The 17,080-nt window shown below is 57.9% G+C and overlaps 1 protein-coding gene across 7 annotated transcripts; it reads left to right on the top strand.

The window, feature by feature from the left end:
- The first annotated feature begins 979 nt into the window (after window positions 1–979).
- FBF1 (Fas binding factor 1) lies at window positions 980–16,689 on the top strand. 7 transcript variants are annotated; one of them, XM_062591900.1, is made up of 32 exons: window positions 980–1,028; window positions 1,864–2,044; window positions 2,457–2,618; window positions 2,979–3,006; window positions 3,122–3,163; window positions 3,578–3,668; window positions 4,097–4,157; window positions 4,455–4,505; window positions 4,725–4,869; window positions 5,440–5,520; window positions 6,142–6,261; window positions 6,819–6,972; window positions 7,467–7,600; window positions 7,857–7,959; window positions 8,062–8,460; window positions 8,765–8,842; window positions 9,173–9,285; window positions 9,765–9,823; window positions 10,396–10,440; window positions 10,509–10,664; window positions 10,892–10,992; window positions 11,430–11,636; window positions 11,762–11,869; window positions 12,200–12,339; window positions 12,739–12,857; window positions 13,014–13,136; window positions 13,534–13,719; window positions 14,340–14,516; window positions 14,987–15,124; window positions 15,234–15,351; window positions 15,720–15,844; window positions 16,501–16,689. In XM_062591900.1, the coding sequence occupies exons 3-32, from the start codon at window positions 2,616–2,618 to the stop codon at window positions 16,582–16,584; spliced, it is 3,489 nt and encodes a 1,162-aa protein (XP_062447884.1). In that variant the 5' UTR covers window positions 980–1,028; window positions 1,864–2,044; window positions 2,457–2,615; the 3' UTR covers window positions 16,585–16,689. The 7 variants fall into 7 exon arrangements, 6 of the variants coding, with proteins under 6 accessions (XP_062447884.1, XP_062447888.1, XP_062447885.1 ...); XM_062591904.1 differs by having other exon boundaries at window positions 1,864–2,176; window positions 6,163–6,261; XM_062591901.1 differs by having other exon boundaries at window positions 1,864–2,176; window positions 8,065–8,460.
- Window positions 16,690–17,080: the final 391 nt, after the last annotated feature.

Raw genomic sequence — 17,080 nt, 5'->3', positions numbered from 1 at the left:
AGCATTAGAGGAAACAGAACATGGTATTCAAGAGATGACTTTTGCAGAGAAGTTGTTTCTTGAGCTGCTGCTCTCAACTCATTGTATAAGGAAATGGAAAGCTTTGTTTTTCCTGCCAAACTTTATGAAAATTCCTGCAAGAATTCACCATTAATTTGGTTAGACTTTATTTGGCTTGTTGTTAGCATGCTCTTTTTGGCTTGGCTCTGCACAGGGCTCTAGGGCAGTTAGCACAGCAGCTATTCTTGCCTTTCTAGTGTTGCTCACAAGCACAGAAAATAAAACTGGTAGCAAAAGTGCCTGTGGCATGTTACTCAGTATTATTACGGCCCATAAGCCAGCAAAAGCTAATCACCACCTAAAGACTAATTGATGCGGCATTTGGCACTAGAAGCTTACAGTTGTAAAAGCCCTTTCTTAAAATTGTTCCTGCATATATTTTTAGTAGATAACTGGCGTAACAGCAAATTCTGCACTTTGTTGCTCTATCAGTATTTTGTCAATAGGATGGGTTTTTTTCAGCTGGCTGCTAATAGCCCTGTTCCCTAAAAGGCACAACATGGTACAACTTGCTGTTTATCAGTGCTGTTTCAACTCTTTAAGTGGTCCTGTATCCTGGTCAGGACTTCCTGTCTTTTGACAAAATGTAATGGTACTGTTCCCAGAAGCATTCATTCCCTTTCAGCTTGAGTACAATTGATTTGAATGTCAAATAACTATACTTGTAAGCTAGGTGTATCAGAGTATTGAAACTAAGCAGTCTGTGGCAGCGATTTTCAGTCTGGTACTCCACCACCTTGTAAACACTTCGCAAGGATCCTATGTTTCCCCCGTAGGTGACAGAATACAAGGTGAAAGCCCCTGGTAAATGCATCCCAAGGATAAAAACTCTCAAAGAACTGTTTGAAGACGACAGACATTTCCCTAGGATTTTTCTGGAATAATTTCCAAACAAATGCACAAACAAATGTGGTTGGACCAGCCTTTGGAGTGGGGCTGGCTGACTCTTTGCTGTGTATCCAGCTTTGGTAAGTGTGAGAAATCGGTTTTCTTTATGTGAACTTCTCACGTTATCTGTTAGTTGTTTTGAGCAGTGTGCTTGCTCCAGAGACCGCTGTGGTTATAGCGGCTGCATCTTGCCCCCTTGGAGTGGTGGCCATTGATGCTAGCTCTCAGCTAGGAACTTGTCCTGGATGGGTTATCAGGAATAGCTTTACCAGCTACAAGATGCAGAAACAGCATTGCTGGACAGAGTATTCACAGCCTATCCCTGAGGTTTCTGGATCCAGTTGCTATTTTTTTCCTGATAAGCTCTGGGTTAAAGCTGGTGACTGTCCCCCTTCCACGGCAGCACAAGGGCTGTACTGCAAAACCTGAGCTTCAACAGCGCTGTTTGAGCTACAGTTCTCCAGCACCTGGCTTGATGCTAATACCTGGTAACTGGGTGCTTGAACTGGTTTCTGCATGCCTAGAGAATGTCGTATGTATGTAATTGCTCTCTTTTTATCAAACAAGGAGACACTGCTGGAAGGACCTGAAGCTGCAGCAGCAGCAGTACGGGGGGGTTGATGGCTTGTGCCAAGCCAGGCTCGGCCCTCCCGGCCTTGGTGGCCGCCTCTGGCAGAACATCTCTGCCGGCAGGGAGAGCCTGAGGCCTCCCCTGCCCGCCAAGTTTTTCCTTTTGGGGAAAACCGCGCGTACGCAGCGGTTCCTGGGGCAGCTGGTGTGAGCCGGAGGAAGCGGCTGAACCGCGTTCCTGGCTGCTTCGGATGCTAATCCACCCCCGGGCTCGGTGCCTCTGGAGGGGCGTTTTTGACTTCTAGCTGCATTTCACGGTTGCTAAACAACCTCCTTCCTTCCCAGCTTCCGGAAACTCCCGGAGAAACGGAAACTCCGTGGCAGGAGCAGCAGAGGCGCCCGCTCCCCGCGGGGACCGGCTGCCGCTGGGAGCGGTAGTTCCCGTCCCGTCGCATCCCTGCCTCCGGGCCACCGCGCTTCCCAGGGCTCTGCGCGGGGACGGGCTTGCCGGGCGGGATGAGCCGCGGTGAGAGCCGTGGCCTCCGGGGACGTGGGACGCTGCGGGCAGGGGTCCGGGATGCTGCGGTGAGGGATGGCCCGGGCATGGCCCAGGGATGCTGTGGGCGCCGTGGCAACAGGCTGTGGAAGTGGGGAGCAGGTACCAGAGTGGGGGGGGAACGGGGAGGCCCCGGCACTGGGGAGCTCCTCCGAAATGGGCCGGTTTCACCCCAGCCAGGGGCAGCCGCCGTCCCTCGTCCCTCTCCTCCGGGGCCTCGGCCGGGACGGAGCGGCAGCGGCCGGAGGGCTGGGGGGGGAGCAGGGGCCGCCAGCCCCCCTCGGCCTCCCCGCGCCGGTGCCCACGCGTGGGGCTGCCGGAGCCCCAGGCCGTCCCGGGGGAGGCTTCAGCCTGGATGGAGCCTTGTTTTGCGGCCGGGCAGGAGGCTGCGGCGGCGCTCGGCTCAGCAGGAAAGGGAAATCCGTAACAGCGGATCGGTCACCCGTCCTCGCCGGCGAGTAGGAGGTTCCCGGGCCGGGGAGCAGCGGCGTTGAGCCCCTGCGCCGCGCCGGCGGGGCGCGGGAAGGCCTGGAGGCCTCCGATGGTGAGCGCGGCGCTGCGCGGTGCCGGGGAGGAGGCTTGGGAAACCCAGGTTCGGGGCGTTTCGCGGGGGCTGGAGGCTTCTGCCCAGCTGGTGGCCGCGAGGGGCTCTGCTCACTGGCCTCCCCAAAGCTGCAGCCCCCTCCGTGTCTGGCCGGCGCGAGGAGGCGGCCGGGCGCTCGGGGATGCTCCGGGGCAGCCCGGCGGCGGTGGGCGCGCGTCCCTCCCGGCAAGGGGGCTCATCAGGGAGGGCAGAGCCTCCCCGCCCGGGCCAGGCGGTGCCCGACTGCGCCGGGCAGGAAAAGGGGGTTCATGGAAATCCGGGGCTTCGCTTTGTGACCGGGGACTTCGTCTCTCTCCGCAGGCTGCAAAATCCAGGAAAGGTCTAAGAGGTAGGTGCCGTGGCGCGCTCGTCCCGTCGGAGCGAGCCGCGGCCAGCCGGGGGGCTCTTCTGCCCCTGCCTGCTGAGCCCGCCTGCCCCAGCACCTTCGCTCTGTCCCGTTCCAGGCTCCGTCGACGACGTGCTGGGCGACCTCCTCGGATACGACGGTAAAAAGCACCTTGGCTGCGGCAGACGGGGACGCGTCCTTGTGCTCCGTAACTCCCTGCCCGGGAGCCCTGCGGCGCCCGGCCTGGGGCTCCATCAAGAGGAGTTGTGAACGAGCTTCTCCCAGCACAGGGTTTTCGCTGTCGTACCCCCGCCGGACGGACGGGACAAACAGCCCGTTCGGTCTGAAACGGGCTCCCGTAGCGAAGGGGGACGAAGCAGGGAGCTAAGCGGGGCTCGGGGTCCCCAGCGTCCGAGCGGCCATCAAGCAGGCTGGACGTTGGGTTGGGGAGGCAGCCTGAGGTCCATCTCCAACTGGAAGCCCCCATAAGGAGATAGCAAATCCCCCTTCGGATTGCCCGGGTCAGGAACCTGCCCACATGCTGTGTCTTGATCTCTCCATGCCTTGCTTCCAGATGAAACCCCGGTTAAACCTGCCAGAGCTTCCCAGCTGGCCGGGGGCAGCGGTGGGAGAGCCAGGGGCACCGGCTCCCCTGCCGGCAAGAAGTGAGTAGCTCTCAAGCATGTCCCTCTTGTCTGTGCTCTGTAAGTCCTTCTGCCCTGCCCCATCCTTGGCCTGCAGCTTTCCAGCAGGAGTTGGGTATCTCCTGGCCCCATGTATCTTCTGTAAATCTCCTTTTTAATGGTTGTTCACTTAAATATAGCAGTCCTAGCCCTGGCGTTAGTTTTCCTAAAGCTATTTTAGCTTCATTAGATGGGTGTGAGTTCTCGTGCTGTGGGACACAGCTGCTGGGGGGGGGTGGCTGTGTGGTCCCCACTGTGTCCCCCCACCCAGCCTAGTCTGGCCATCCCATCAGCAGCGGGTGACCAGGGTCTCCAGCATGGAGCACAGCCAAGTCCTGGCCCGACCTGGCATCTCCCTGCACCTTGCCAAGTGCCGGTGCAGCATCCCCGACCCCACGCTTGTGCCACAGGTCCTTCCTGGAGGATGATTTCTTCACCAAACTCCCTGCCGAGGACATTGAAGCTGCAGAGGTGAGCCGGAGAGTCTGGATGGCTCAATGATCTTGCTGAGCCCAGCTTCCCTCTGGCATCACTCCATCAGTCAGAGATGAACCTTGAGATTTGGCTGAAGAAGCGACCCCTCTTCGGGATCGCCGCAGCGCTGGGAAGATGGGACCGGGGAGCAGGTGGATAGTGGGAGGAGGGCCTCAGGGTGCCCTGGATGGCATGGAGTGAAGCCAAGGGAAGGTGTAGTGAATGCCTCCTGGGCGAGGTGTTCCCGAAGCCTGTCCCTCTGTCCGTCTGATCTCTCTCCGCCCTGGCACGCAGGGATCCGATGTCTCAGACGCCGACCCGCAGGCTGTGCTGCAAACCCTGAAGGTAGGTGCACAAACACCCATCGGCTCAGCCCCACGCGTGCTGCGAGCAGGTGCCACGGGGAGCCCGGCTCAGCGCCCCCCTGGAAATCCTTCCCCGTAGAGCCGAGCTCTGCGAACGCGGGTCAGAGGCAGGCAGCAGCGTGCCTGCAGGGAAGCAGCCCCAGGGTGCTGGCTGCATCCCCCCCCCCCCCGCTCCCATCTGCATCCTGTTGCTTTCCAGGACATGGATGACATGGAAGCGGATCTCCTGGGAATATCAAAACCCAGTTCAGGGCCAGGGAAAATGCCTGTGAAAGGCCCTGAGAAAGGCAACCCTGTGGGAGCAGTAAAAACTGCAGGGAAGCTGCTAATTCCTGAGAAGAAAGGTAAAAAGATTCTCCTCTTCTCCCAATGCGACTGCAAATGTGCATGAGACATTTTCATCTGAGATAAGAAGCAAAAAGTGGCCTTGTTCCCTAAAATCCTTTCCCTGATCCCTTTTGGGACAATCGCAGACACAGCATTTTCTTCTGGCTGTGTGAGACGCCCAGTGCTTGAATCCTTGTCACCCTCGCCCAACCTCTTCACATGATGTGACAACATCACCAACATGGTAGCGTCACCACCGTGCGGCTGCCTCCCACTCGGCACCCTTGAGCCTTTCCCTGGTGCTGGGCAAAGCTTTTCTGGTGAGATCTGCCAGATGCAGGTGGAACGAGACCCAGAGGGGTTGTGTTTAAGACAAGCCCATCCCCAGCCTGTCCTGCCGTTCCTAAGCCCCTCCTCTCCTTTCCTGCTTGCAAGGAGGACCTTCCAGGGAGACCTTCAGCCCCTGGGGCCTCAAGGGGACTCTGTGTCACAGCGCGTGCTTGTTGAGGGTGGCTGGGAGGGAAGCAGCCGTCGGCCGACAGGGGAACAGGGACAACTCTGTCTCTGAGCATGGCCCCTCTTTCTAGGGGAGTCCACACCTGCGATGGAGAAGAAGCCACTCTCATCTCCCCCTGCTTCCCGGCAGTACAAGAAGTTTAACCTTGAAGGTAGGCTTGCACTCCAGGTCTGCCAGCAGATGCCTGGGGCAGCTGTGGACTCCGGCCTTGCCGTTTGCCCATAGCTTGCCTCTCATGTTGGCTGAAGGCTTGGATAGTTAATTAGATGCAGTGTCTTTCAGCGCTGCAACACCAGTTCACACCTAATCCCACAGAAACGTAACCACTGAGTGTATGAAGTTCAGAGAGACTTGAGGGCCTCCTAGATCCTTGCAGAATCCACGTTCATGGTGTTAGGGTAGCACCCCTCCAGCAAAGAGGGATTTGGGGAGCACCTGAAAGACTCAGTAGTGATGCTGAGGTCAAAGTTACACCTGAGGCCCCATTGCAACACATGCCTGGCAGTGCCAGAGGACCCAGGTCTCAACCCGCCTGCCTGCAGAGTTTGGGCACAAGCACAGGCACCGGAGTTGACTTTCCTCTCACTGCCACCCTGTGCGAGGCAGATCTGGTGCCCAGTGTCCCCATGGGCACGTGATGGGGTTAGTGCAGAACTGGGGTTCTTCTGAACGGGGTGTTCAGGTTTGGGGGTTTGGGGTGGGGGGGGAAGTTGCTTGTTTGTTTGTTTTCTTTTTTAATTCTCCTTTCTTTCCCCTCTGGGGTAATTCCTAGATTTAGATGATCCTTTGGCAGGGCTTTTATCTAATGAAGAACAAAATGCTCCCAAGAAGCCAGCCCCATCCAGCACTGAAAATAGCTCTGTGAAAAAACTAGAACTGAGCAAAGAGAAAGGTAAGTAAGGACGTTCTGCACCCCGTTCGTATTCCGTGAACAAGGAGTCTGGATTAGTTTGGGTGAAGTCCAGCTAGTTCAGTTGAAAGCCAGCTCGTCCCATCTCTTATTAACCAGTATCAGTGTTTGCAGAGTAACTCTGTAACAGGGTTAATTGTCAGGCAGCTCGCTGCCTGTTTGATATTTCCAGTGTGCTACAGGTTACAGAAGTGACCTTTCCTTCCGGGCAAGGTCCAATCTTACCTTTGACTTCACCCAGCCTGTTTCGCATGGGGCCAAATGAGGATAACTCTGCTTGGTCGGGGTTGGGGTGGCTAAGAGCACCACCAGTCCCCACCAAAGCCCACCCGGCACGCCTCTGGGTTGGATCCAGCTGCTCTGTGCCTGTTACAAGCCCCCGGCCCCCTCCTCGCTGCAGCTAGGATGCTAGTGGGAAGGGCCTGGACAGCAGGCAGGACTGCTGCAGTCTCTTGTTAAAAACAAACAAACAAGCAAAAAAAAAAAAAAAAAAAAAAACTGAGGAAATCTACTGTTGCTGCATGTGGTCCCACCTGCAGAGGTGCCGGCACCCCAGCCGCCTCGGCACACCACAGGCCCTGGCCGCAGGAGGGAGGAGCTCACATTTGAGGATGATGGCGATGACCTGATGGACGCACTGGGATTTGGCGATGGCCCAAAAGGAGACCCAAAGCAGGGCAGGAAGGGAAACAAGTAAGGCGTTTTTCGGGCTGCAAAAAGGCAGCAGGAGCAAAGCAGGGGATGGTGTGTGCATGAGCTGGCCCGTGTGGGGTGGAAAGAGGGTGGGGGGCCCTGGAGGACTTTGTAACTTCTCCAGTGGGTCCTGGTCTGAGCCAGGAGCTGCTGTGCACAGTGCTGTACAAACGCAGGGTAGAAAGATGGGGTCCTCCCTTGGGGAGCTCAGAGCCTGCTTAGCTGGGCTGTGGCCACATTGCACCTCGCTGCCGTGGGTTCGTGCTGCCTGTCTGCAGACTCGAGCACACTGCGAGGGGTCACGGCTGGTTTTCTTAGTACCTGGCATGCTCAGAAGAGAGGGATTAAAAACACACACACACACACACACACACACACACACACACACACACACACATAAAGTGGCAAGAGCAGCCTCACTTTGCATGGACGATCAGGAATGCCCTGGCAAGGCTGTGTCTCAAGAAACACCCCTGTGGCCGTGTTGCCCGCAGGGACGAGCTCCGTCCAGCCCGCTCCAAGCTGGACGAGTTACTAGGACGGGGCTCCGCAGCCAAAGCTCTGGAGCGGCCAGGCACAGGAGAGCGCAGGGAGTTCAAGCTGGATACGAAATACCAAAAGCAGCCAGGTGAGCCCGGCCGGGGACGCAGGGAAGGTCTGCGGAGATGCCAGGGCTGGCGCAGGAGGGCGAGATGCTCAGTAACCCAGTGGCCTTTGAACGTGGGCCCGTTCCCAGCGAAGCCACTTCTCCCTTGCGGCTTGCCAGGGAAGATGTTTCCAGCAGCATTTCCCCAGTGGCAGCGATCTCAGTGGGAATCACAGGGGGGGAGGAGGAGGGCCAGCATCTTTGCAGCGTGCTGACCCGAGGCCGCATGTCTGAGCAGAGAAGGAAGAGCCTGGGGACGAGGAGGACTTCGTGTTCGGGGCGTACCAGCCCACGGTGGCCTCGGCGCCTGAGGGCCGGCCGGCGCGGAGGCAGCCCGCAAGGTACTGTGCTGTGCGTCTGTCTGTCCCTCTGACCGCCAGCCACACCGCCCCGAAGCCCAGGCGTCCCCTCTCAGGCAGGTTCACGACTCCCTCTCACCGCAGCAGGTTTTCGGCCGAGAGCAGCGGTGAATCGAAGCCGGACCCACGCGTCAAGCCCCCTCCTCCTCCAACCGGCAGGAGCCCCACGCGGGGCAGCAGGGCAGGCGGCAACTGGCTGGGCTTGAAAGACGAGGATTTTCTGGACTCGGACCCTCCGTCTCCAGCGCAGGCCGATGCCGCGGGGAGCTGCCCGAGCCCCGCCGTGGCCAGGCGGCCTGACCCCGCTAGCCAGCTCCTGGCTGCGGAGGAGCCCGCAGCCAAACCCAACGTGCTGGAGGAGGACAACTGGCTGAGCACCGCCTTGTCTCGCAAGAAAGCCCAGGCGCAGGTGAAGGTGCAGGAGAGAGGTGCTGAGACCTCGGAGATGCTGGACAAAGGGCTGGATCTTCACCCGGCCACCAGGTAAAGGCACATTGATAGCTGCTCTTGCAGACAGCAGCTGAGGATCCCTCAGGAATCCTCTGCTTGGATTTAAGGAAGCTGGTGCTGCCCGGGGGAAACGGGTCGCTGCAGCAGGGAAGAACACGCAGTGCGGAGGTTTTTGGGGTGTCTTTGCTCTGTCTGCAGCCAAAATCCTGCCACAGCTGAGCAGGACAGAGGCTATCACCCTGCAAAGAGGACTTGGTGTTGGGCAAAGGATCTTGTCGCTCATCACTTCCACAGTGATGAGCTCAGATCTTCCACATATGAAGTTATTTTCTTGCAGCCAGCCAGCCACCTCCGCAGGCGCAGCGCCGCAGGCAGCCGCTCTGCAGGACAAGATGGCAAGGGCAGACAGCTCTGGGTAAGGCCTTCCGCATGTTTCAGATGTCCTCCGTGGGAGAGCTTTCCTGTGAAAGCAATCACGTAGGTGAGATGAGGTGTGGGAAGAGCTGGTAGCCAGCAGCGGCCACGCTTGTTTGGCATCTCTGTAACAGGGAGGAAAAGCTGCTTCGAAGCACAAGTGCTTTTAACTGGCCCTTCACTTTCTGCTCACGATGGAAAAGCCAAGTTTTAAACTCAGGGAAATGCCTGGCTCGAGGAGATCACAGGAATGTGCAGCGAAACGTCCCTGTGCCTTTCCCCGTGCAGTAACACTGCTGTGCATCATTCATCCATGTCTATGCCCATGCAGGCACCCTGTTCCCCAGCTCAGCACCCCCAGGACAGCCCCAGCTCTCCCACCAGAGTCCAGAAAGGAAGATTCCTCCAGAGACGCCAGCACCGTGGGTGCGTTTCAAGGGGCAGGTGGGTTCAGGCAGTGATAGGCAGAAGATCCCCCCCAAAGAAGCTAGCAGGAGCCACGGGGTGGCCCTTGGCCATGCAAGAGCTCCCCAGGCTTTGGCCAGCTGTTGGCAGAGCAGGCTGCCAAGCTGCAGGGTCTGGCTGTCCCCATTCCATGGCAGGATGGGGACGCCACCCTGGGGTGCATTGCCTCCCTGAAACATTGCCCTGCAGCACAGCCTTTGTGGTCTCAGAGGGCTGCAAAGACTTGCCCTCTCCAAGCGATGGGTGAGGCAGGGTGGGCTCCCGTCCTTGCTGCCCTTTTTTTTCCCCTATCACCTCCCCCTGCCCCAACAGTCATCCCATTAGTGCTGTGTGCTGGCATTAGCTCCCTGCCTGAGCCCAAGCACCAGCTCAACATCCCCTAAAAGAGACTTAGGGGACCGAGCCTCCTCCCAAGTTTCCATTGCCATGTCTGAATCATGGGCACATTGAATTTTCAGCTCCTGCAGCCTTATTTCCAGGACAGCAGGAGATGCCAGACCCTGCCTTGCTCTCTCAGGTAGGTCTGTTGGGCTCGTGCTCCCCACAAGGTTCAGGACAGAGGTGGTGATCAGGAGCATCACCTGAGCAGCATTTACATAGTGCCCCACGCATATCTATGTAGTATATTAATAAGGCACCAGAGGCTCCAGTCTTTTGCTTCAGCTGATTTTCCCTAATATTGGGGTGAAGACGCCCTAAGATTGTTTCCAGTGAACTGAGGGGAAATCAAAAACTTCTTTAAAAGAGAGAGTAATTCATGCTTGGTCCTTGAAGCCTCTGTTTCCAGCCTAGGCGCAGGTGGAGGCCTTCCAGCCTGGGCCTCCTCATTCTGCCGCTGTGGTTGGAGGCAGACTGTGGCCCAGAGGATTCATGACCTTATCCTTATGTGCCCATCCCTGGCAAGGAAGAGCCCCACGTGCCTATGCGTGGGATATTCAGGCAGACCCAGTTTAGCAGTGGGTTCAGGCTGGAGAAGGGCAGGAGAAGAGAGACCACAGTCGCTTGGGATGACCGTTCCTCAGTTAGAAGGAGACTTCTCACAGAGCTGGGTTCAGCCCGGGCCCTGAGAGCACGTTTGCACCTCCACAGGCTGCCATCCCCAGGACACATCTTCTAGCAGCACCACAGCTGCAGGTGAGAGAAGCATATTCCTGCGGGGTCTGCTGGACACACTGCAAAGCTGCTGGTCCTAAAGACCTCAGTCCTCTCTCTCCATCCCACAGACCGAGCTGCTAGCCCTGGGCTCACTGCATGTGAAGGGACCGGGGCCTCCTGCAGCCCAGCAGTCCGAGGATGGGGCAGGCTGTCAGGTAGCGCTGCTCAGTGCCCAGGCCCGTGTGGCAGAGCTGGAAAGCCAGGTGAGTCCTGTTGCAGGGGGCTGGACAGGGAACTCGGGGGCAGGAGAGGAGATGTGTCTGCTGCAAATGACATCGGGATGGCTGGGGAGAGGGGAGAAACCTCCTCGGCCAGAGGTGCCCGCAGCTGCTGAGTCCTGCTTTGGGAGCTCTGTCCCCAGGCCAGGCTGGATAGGAGGACGCGTATTCCCAGGACAGCACAAGGACCTTCTCCCCTGGGTGCCCCACAGGTCCGGACATTAGAGTTGGAGCGGACGCAGCAGAAGCTGTTGCTGGAGAGTCTCCAGCAGCGACACCAGGAGGACTTGAATCTCCTCGAGAGTGCACACAGGTACAAGACCCTCTCTCCTCCTGCACTGCCTACTGCCCTGCCAGTGCTCTCTGGGGTAGGAGCACTGGGGAGCTCCCCAAAACCATCCCCAGGGTGGGCAAGCACACAGCCATATTGACACTGGTGGGGTGTAGAGCAGTTCCAAGGTCAGCCCCAGGGGAGAGCTGGGGTGGGGGGTCCTCTCTCACCCACACTGTCCCACAGGTGGCAGGGAGGAGAGACCAGTCCCACTGCCAGCAGGCTTCAAACTGGGGCACCTCAAAGGTGGTAGTGTGAGAAATCGGGGCTCAGACCACAGAGACCAAAGCAGCCTGTGCCTCACAACAGCACCCATTTGCATGCTAACGCCCTGGGTGCGCTTTGGGTGGGGAGCGCCAGGTATTGCCATGAAAGCAGCAGGTCTTGCCATGACTCCCTTACGGGCTTTTCCTGGGCAGGAGCCGGGTGAAGGTGGTGGAGGAGACCTACAGGCAGCGTGAAGAGCGGCTGCAGCAGGAGAAGGAGCAGCTAGCGGCGCAGCTGGTGTCGCAGAGCCAGGCCGCGGAGCAGGCGCGCGCAGAGCTGCTGACGCGGCACCAGCAGCAGCTGGCGGCACTGGAGCAGCAGAACGCGCAGGAGCTGCAGCGCCTGCGGGAGCTGCAGAGGTAGGCATGGCAAAAGGCCGCACTGGCAGCACCCGCCTGGGGCCCCCTCTCAGCAAAGGACCCAGGCAATGTTTGGGAAGCCCTGGAAAAGGAAAGATAAAACGAACTACCCCTGGGTCCTGCAGGACATCTGTTCAGGAGATGCGCAAAGACCACGAAGAGCAGCTGCAGCGGCTGAAGAGGCTGAAAGACCAGGAGATCGACGCTGTGACCAGCGCCACTTCACACACCAGGTACTAGCAGCCCATGCAACCTCCCCACATAGGGCCCTAGCCACTGCTTTCCCTGGCCCACCAGGAACTGACCTCAGACCACGGCAGCAGGGTCCTTGCCCTCTTCCCCCGCTTGCTGCCCCTTGCATCCATGGCTTTCGCCAGGGATACAGTAGGGAACCTGCACAGATGTCACCAGTTCCAGGACTTGCACACCCTCAGCACTGAACCACCTCCAGCCTGTTGGTTCTCCCCTAAGAAGCACCTACGTTTTGTTTCTGCTTTGTTGCAACCTGGAAAGACTCAGGGTGGTGTGACGAAGCATGTTCCTCACAAGTCGCCTCTCTGCAGATCTCTAAATGGCGTCATCGAGCAGATGGAGAAGTTCTCCAGTGACCTACACGACCTCTCACACCGGGTAGAGGCCACACACCACACCACCTCCCAGGAGCTGGCTGTGGGGGCCCAGCAGCGCGACAAGCAGCTCAAGTGTAAGTCTGCCCTTCCTGGTGCCAAAACAGCCACAAGGTCCTGAGGATGCTGGGGCAGGGGGAGACACCAACATTAGGGATGGTGCCCCCATGGTAGGTTGGCTAAGGAGCCTGGGCTGGCTAAGGCCTGCCTACCTGCTATGGTCATGAGACAACTTTGGGTTTCCCCCTTACACAAAGATGTCCCAGGGATGTGCAGCAGGCAATGGTTGCAAAAGCACACAGATTTTCCATGAATATGCTATGGACAGAGAGGTTCCCCCCTTGGCATCACAGAGGATGCTGCAGAGAGTGCCAGTGATTCATGATGCACATGGGGCGGTGCGGGATGGACGCCCCGCAGCTCACACTAGCCCATGGGTCCCTGCCATTCACAACCCAGCCCTTCACTCCCTGCAGTGCTCCAGGACAGGCTGTCACAGCAGCAGAGGGACATGGAGGAAGAGCGGAGCCGACTCCAGGAGGTTATCGCTAAAATGGAGGCAAGGCTGGGTGAGCAGACTCGGCTGCTGGAGCAGGTGAGCCCACACGGTCTTCCCTGCCCGCGCTGGCTGCATGGCCATTGTAGGACCATTCCTCCATGCAGGCAGGCTGGAGCTGGGGCAGGCTGAAGATCCCAGGTCTGGCCTGGAGCCCGTGAGTTGTGCCCATGTCCCTTCTGTCTCTGGTCCCAGGAGCGGTGGAGGGCAACAGCAGAGCAATCCAAGGTGGAATCGCTGCAGCGCTCACTGGAGGAGCAGCGGAGAGTTATGACCCAGCAGCTCTCCATGGAGCGGGCAGAGCTGGAGAGGGCAAAGGTGAGACATAGACATCTCCAGGCACTTTTCAGATGTCTCGAGAGTCCAACCAGGGCTGCAGTGCAGTGCATGGTGGAGGAAAGAGCTGGGTTCTAGGCTGGAACATCGCTCCTCTCCGCTCCATCCTCTGCCTCCTCAATCACACGCTCAGTCACTTGACAAATCACAGATCAGGCCGACTGTCAGGCACACAGGTGCAAGAGTCCGCTGCATGCGTGCATGGGGCAGGCCATCTGCCAAGGAGTGCAAAGCCTGAGTTCCTTGTGCAGAGCTCTCGCCTGCTGCCCCAGACTTGACCAGCCTGTAGACATTGCATGGGATTTAGTGGCAGAGACAGGTAAGAGGAGAAAATCCTGTGACCGCGGGGCTCTTGTTCTCTTTTGCATCATGCTCCCAGAGTGTGTTGCTGGAGGAGCAGAAGTCGGTGATGCAGAAGTGCTCGGAGGAGCGCCGGAAGCTGTCGGCTGAGTGGGCCGAGTTTCACACCCGGCAGCAGCTGAGCAAGGAACGGCTGGAGCGCGACATGGACTTGGCCCAGCAGAGGGACTCCCAGAGAGAGGGCACCATCATGAGCCTCGCCAAGGTACCGCAGCAGAGCCCCTGCCCGTCGCATCCCCTACCGCTGGGCAGGCAGCTTGGCTCCCTGGTGGATCCTGCTTGCAGAAAAGCAGGCAGAGAGTCAGACCTGCCTCCAGACATTTAAAATGGGAGACATCACTTGGGGCCAGTGGTGAGAAACAGGCTATTCCAAGGGCAGCTCCTTTGACCTGTTTTATATGTTGACTTTTAGCATCAGTCACATCTGTGTCTTCTCCCTTGACTACGAGATATTTGGGCAGCCAGAGCAGGCACAGCTGCCTCCATTGTGAATGTCCAAAGCTGGATAACCACCGAGGCTGAATACTTCCACTGCTGTGGCTTGAGCATGTTTTAGGGTGTGCAGTCTGGTGAGGAGATCCTTCCGGGCCAGGGAAGGAGTGCGTGTGTCTGTCTATACACCCTTAGCTCTGCCAGGCCCTGGTCCCCATGGGGGGGTGTATGGGGCCACCACTTCAATAGCTGGTGGCATTGCTCTGCACCCCAAAGCCCGCCTGCCAGGACCTGGAGCTCAGCAGGCGCAGATCTCTCCCATCACTAGGGAAGATGTGGGACAGAGGCCAGGACAGGGCAGGTAACCCATCTCTTCCCCCATTGCCACCTTAGGAGCAGGCAGAACTGAAGATCCGGGCCAGTGAGCTGAAGGCCAGGGAGGAGCAGCTGGTGAGGGACAGAGAGTTGCTGGACCAGGCCTGGCAGGAGCTGAGGTTGGAGAAGGAGAAGGTGAACAGTGCTGCACTGCGCATCCGGAACCGAGTAGAGGAGATCGACACCATGAGCAAGGTAAGTGGAAGCATCCATGCTGCAGCTCTCAGCTCTGTGAGGCACAGCTGTGCTCAGGACAACCCTGGCTTAGGATCCACAGCCTTAGGAGGAGTGTGAAACCCCAGTTTTGCTGTTGGTCTGTATGTGGCTATGGACAAGGGACAACGCTGACATCCCCAGCTGTGCCACATACCTCCCCAGCAGGGAGCTCTGATCCTGCTGACACTGAGGTACCAGAGGGGGTGATGATGGTGGCAACTGCTGCATCATCCTCATCCCCTGTGGAAATCTGATGCTTTTGCCACAGGGAAGGCAGAGGGGACAGACACAGACCCCCCCTATGGGCAGCTCTTGCTGGGACAGCAAAGAGAACATGGAGCTGGGGCAGCTCAAAAGGGGAATAAGGGAGTGCGTGAAGGAGTCTCAGCAGCTGCCCCAGAGCAGCTAGGCTCTCCATCACCCTCCTCCCCAGTCACTCTGCCTTGCAGCTCTCAGCCCAGAAGTGCGAGGAAGGCGAGCGAGCGCTGCGGGAGGCCCGCAGGGTAGAGTCCGAGCACCAGGCCAGACTGCGGGTTGTGCAGCAGCACCTGGAGCAGCTGAAACAGCAGGAGCAGCGTCTGCACCAGGCAATCCCCCTCCCTCACCTTCCCCTCTCAGCCTCAGGCCACCGTGCCCAGGGCCTGAACCTTTACCAATGACCTCTCTCTCTCTCCCTTCCTCCTGGGGTCGGGGCAGGAGCGGCTCAGTATGGCTCTCCAGAGAAGTCAGCTCCAGCAGCTACGTGAGGAGCTGCCGAGCAACCCCGTGGTCCAGGATGTCAGCGCTCCTGCCAAGGTCCTCTCCGGCACACTCTGTAAGGGCTCCTGCATGCTGCTGATGGCAAGAAGCAAGCCATAGGGCAACCACGCTCTGATTTCACTCCTCAGGAAGGCTGGGATATTTCTGGGGTCTGTTTTAGTTCCCCTATCTCACAGCTATGTTGGTGTTGGCCTCTCCATTCTTGCACGAGTTGTGCAGTCGAGCTCTCCAAGCCAGGCAGTGCCAGAATGGGGTGCAGGGCACTGAGGGAGGAGAGGTGGGTGGGTTAAAGCCTGTCCGCTCTAGGAGGTTGGGATGCACCCCACTGCAGGGGCATGCAGGCAACAAAACAAGGATGCTCCGGTGTGTCTGTCTATGCTTTTCTGATGGCAACATTGCTGCACGCTCGGGCTCTCATTCCAGGCTTTCCACCTCCCATCACGACGTTCCCTAGGTACAACCCAGGCGGTAGCAGGGACAGCCTGGGCATTACAGGCCCGTCAGAGCTCTACGCCAAACTGCTGCTCCTGAAGCACAGGGCTGAACAGGTGAGCTGGCAGGGAGACTGGGGCTAAAAATGGTTCCAGACCAGCCATGAGAAAGCAGGACTGCATGAAGCCAGATTCAGGCCTGACAGTCAGAGCGTGGGGTGTCTCCCAAGATTGTTGCTGAGCCATGAATCTGTGCTGGCCTGGGAGGGCTTGCAGAAGGCAATGGCTCCACATTTCTCTGCTATGCCTGGAGGAGGATGAGTGATATCAGAAGCAAGGAGTAGTGAATGCTCACAGCTTGTCTCAGGTTCACTGATAGCATCTTTGTCTAAGTGGGGTAACTCCTCTCATTACCCGATCCCTCAGTGGGAAACATCAGCTCTCCTGGACTCTGGCTTCATTAATGCCTCCATCCTCTCCCATCAGCTTCCGTCTCCATCAGTTCTCTGTGTCCCTCTTGTGTCCTTCCCTGGGCAAGGAGGTTGTTTGAGGCTTCCTCCACGGGTCTCACTCAAAGCGTGAGCTAATGGGCTTTGAGGAGGAGCCCCTAGACAAGCCCTCCCAGGAAACCGTGGTTGGGTAGCTGTCCTCACGCTTGCTGTGTGAAGGAGGGCTCGGGATGCTTCCCTCGCCCATGATTGACACCCCAGCCTGGGACCCCATTTCCCAAGTGCTCTGCGGCACCCTTCCCATCCTGCCTCCTTTCTCCTCAGGATCGTGATTTCTTGGAAGATGAGCAGTTCTTCCTGGAGACCCTGAAGAAGGCATCCTACAATGCTTCATCCCTGTCAGCCTGAAGGGAGGCATCCCCACATCTCCCCAAGGGACTGGCTACTATCTGCCCTTGGGACAGGCTGCTCTGCCAGGCTCATGGGGACAAAATAAAAACAAGCAGTAAATAATTCCAGTTCTCAGCTGAGAAACTGCTGTTATTCTCTTTTTTTTTTCCTTTAAGCATCTGAGCATTTACAGAATGTGAAATCCTTCCCTGTGAGCTCTGAAGCCACAATTTGTCTGTTCTCCATCCCAAGGGCTGCCTGCTGCCTTGGCTGTGGGACTGCACTAACACAAGGACACCGCTATCCTAGAGGATCCGGCCCCAACGCGATGTCTGGCCAGCCCAGCCACCCAAATGGCCATGCTCCTGGCTCTTGAACAAGTAGCTGCCTCCCATGGAGCTGTGAAAACCCAGTGGAAAAAGGGGGATCATAAAGCTTTTCTACCTTTTGACCAAGCTTTAGCTCTCAGCAGCCTTAATGCAGTGCAGGAGATAGCTGTGCAGGCCAAGGGAGT

Source organism: Rhea pennata, chromosome 19 (assembly GCF_028389875.1).
Source record: "Rhea pennata isolate bPtePen1 chromosome 19, bPtePen1.pri, whole genome shotgun sequence".
NCBI lineage: Eukaryota > Metazoa > Chordata > Aves > Rheiformes > Rheidae > Rhea > Rhea pennata.
Note: the sequence above shows the minus strand (reverse complement) of the source record. Positions and strands in the feature narration are given on the sequence as shown.

Bases quoted from the DNA above. Each gene is read 5' to 3' on its own strand.
- FBF1 (XM_062591900.1), top strand. The intron at 7,960-8,061 runs GTACTGTGCTGT...CTCTCACCGCAG, and splicing joins GCGCGGAGGCAGCCCGCAAG to CAGGTTTTCGGCCGAGAGCA. The intron at 15,845-16,500 runs GTGAGCTGGCAG...CTTTCTCCTCAG, and splicing joins TGAAGCACAGGGCTGAACAG to GATCGTGATTTCTTGGAAGA.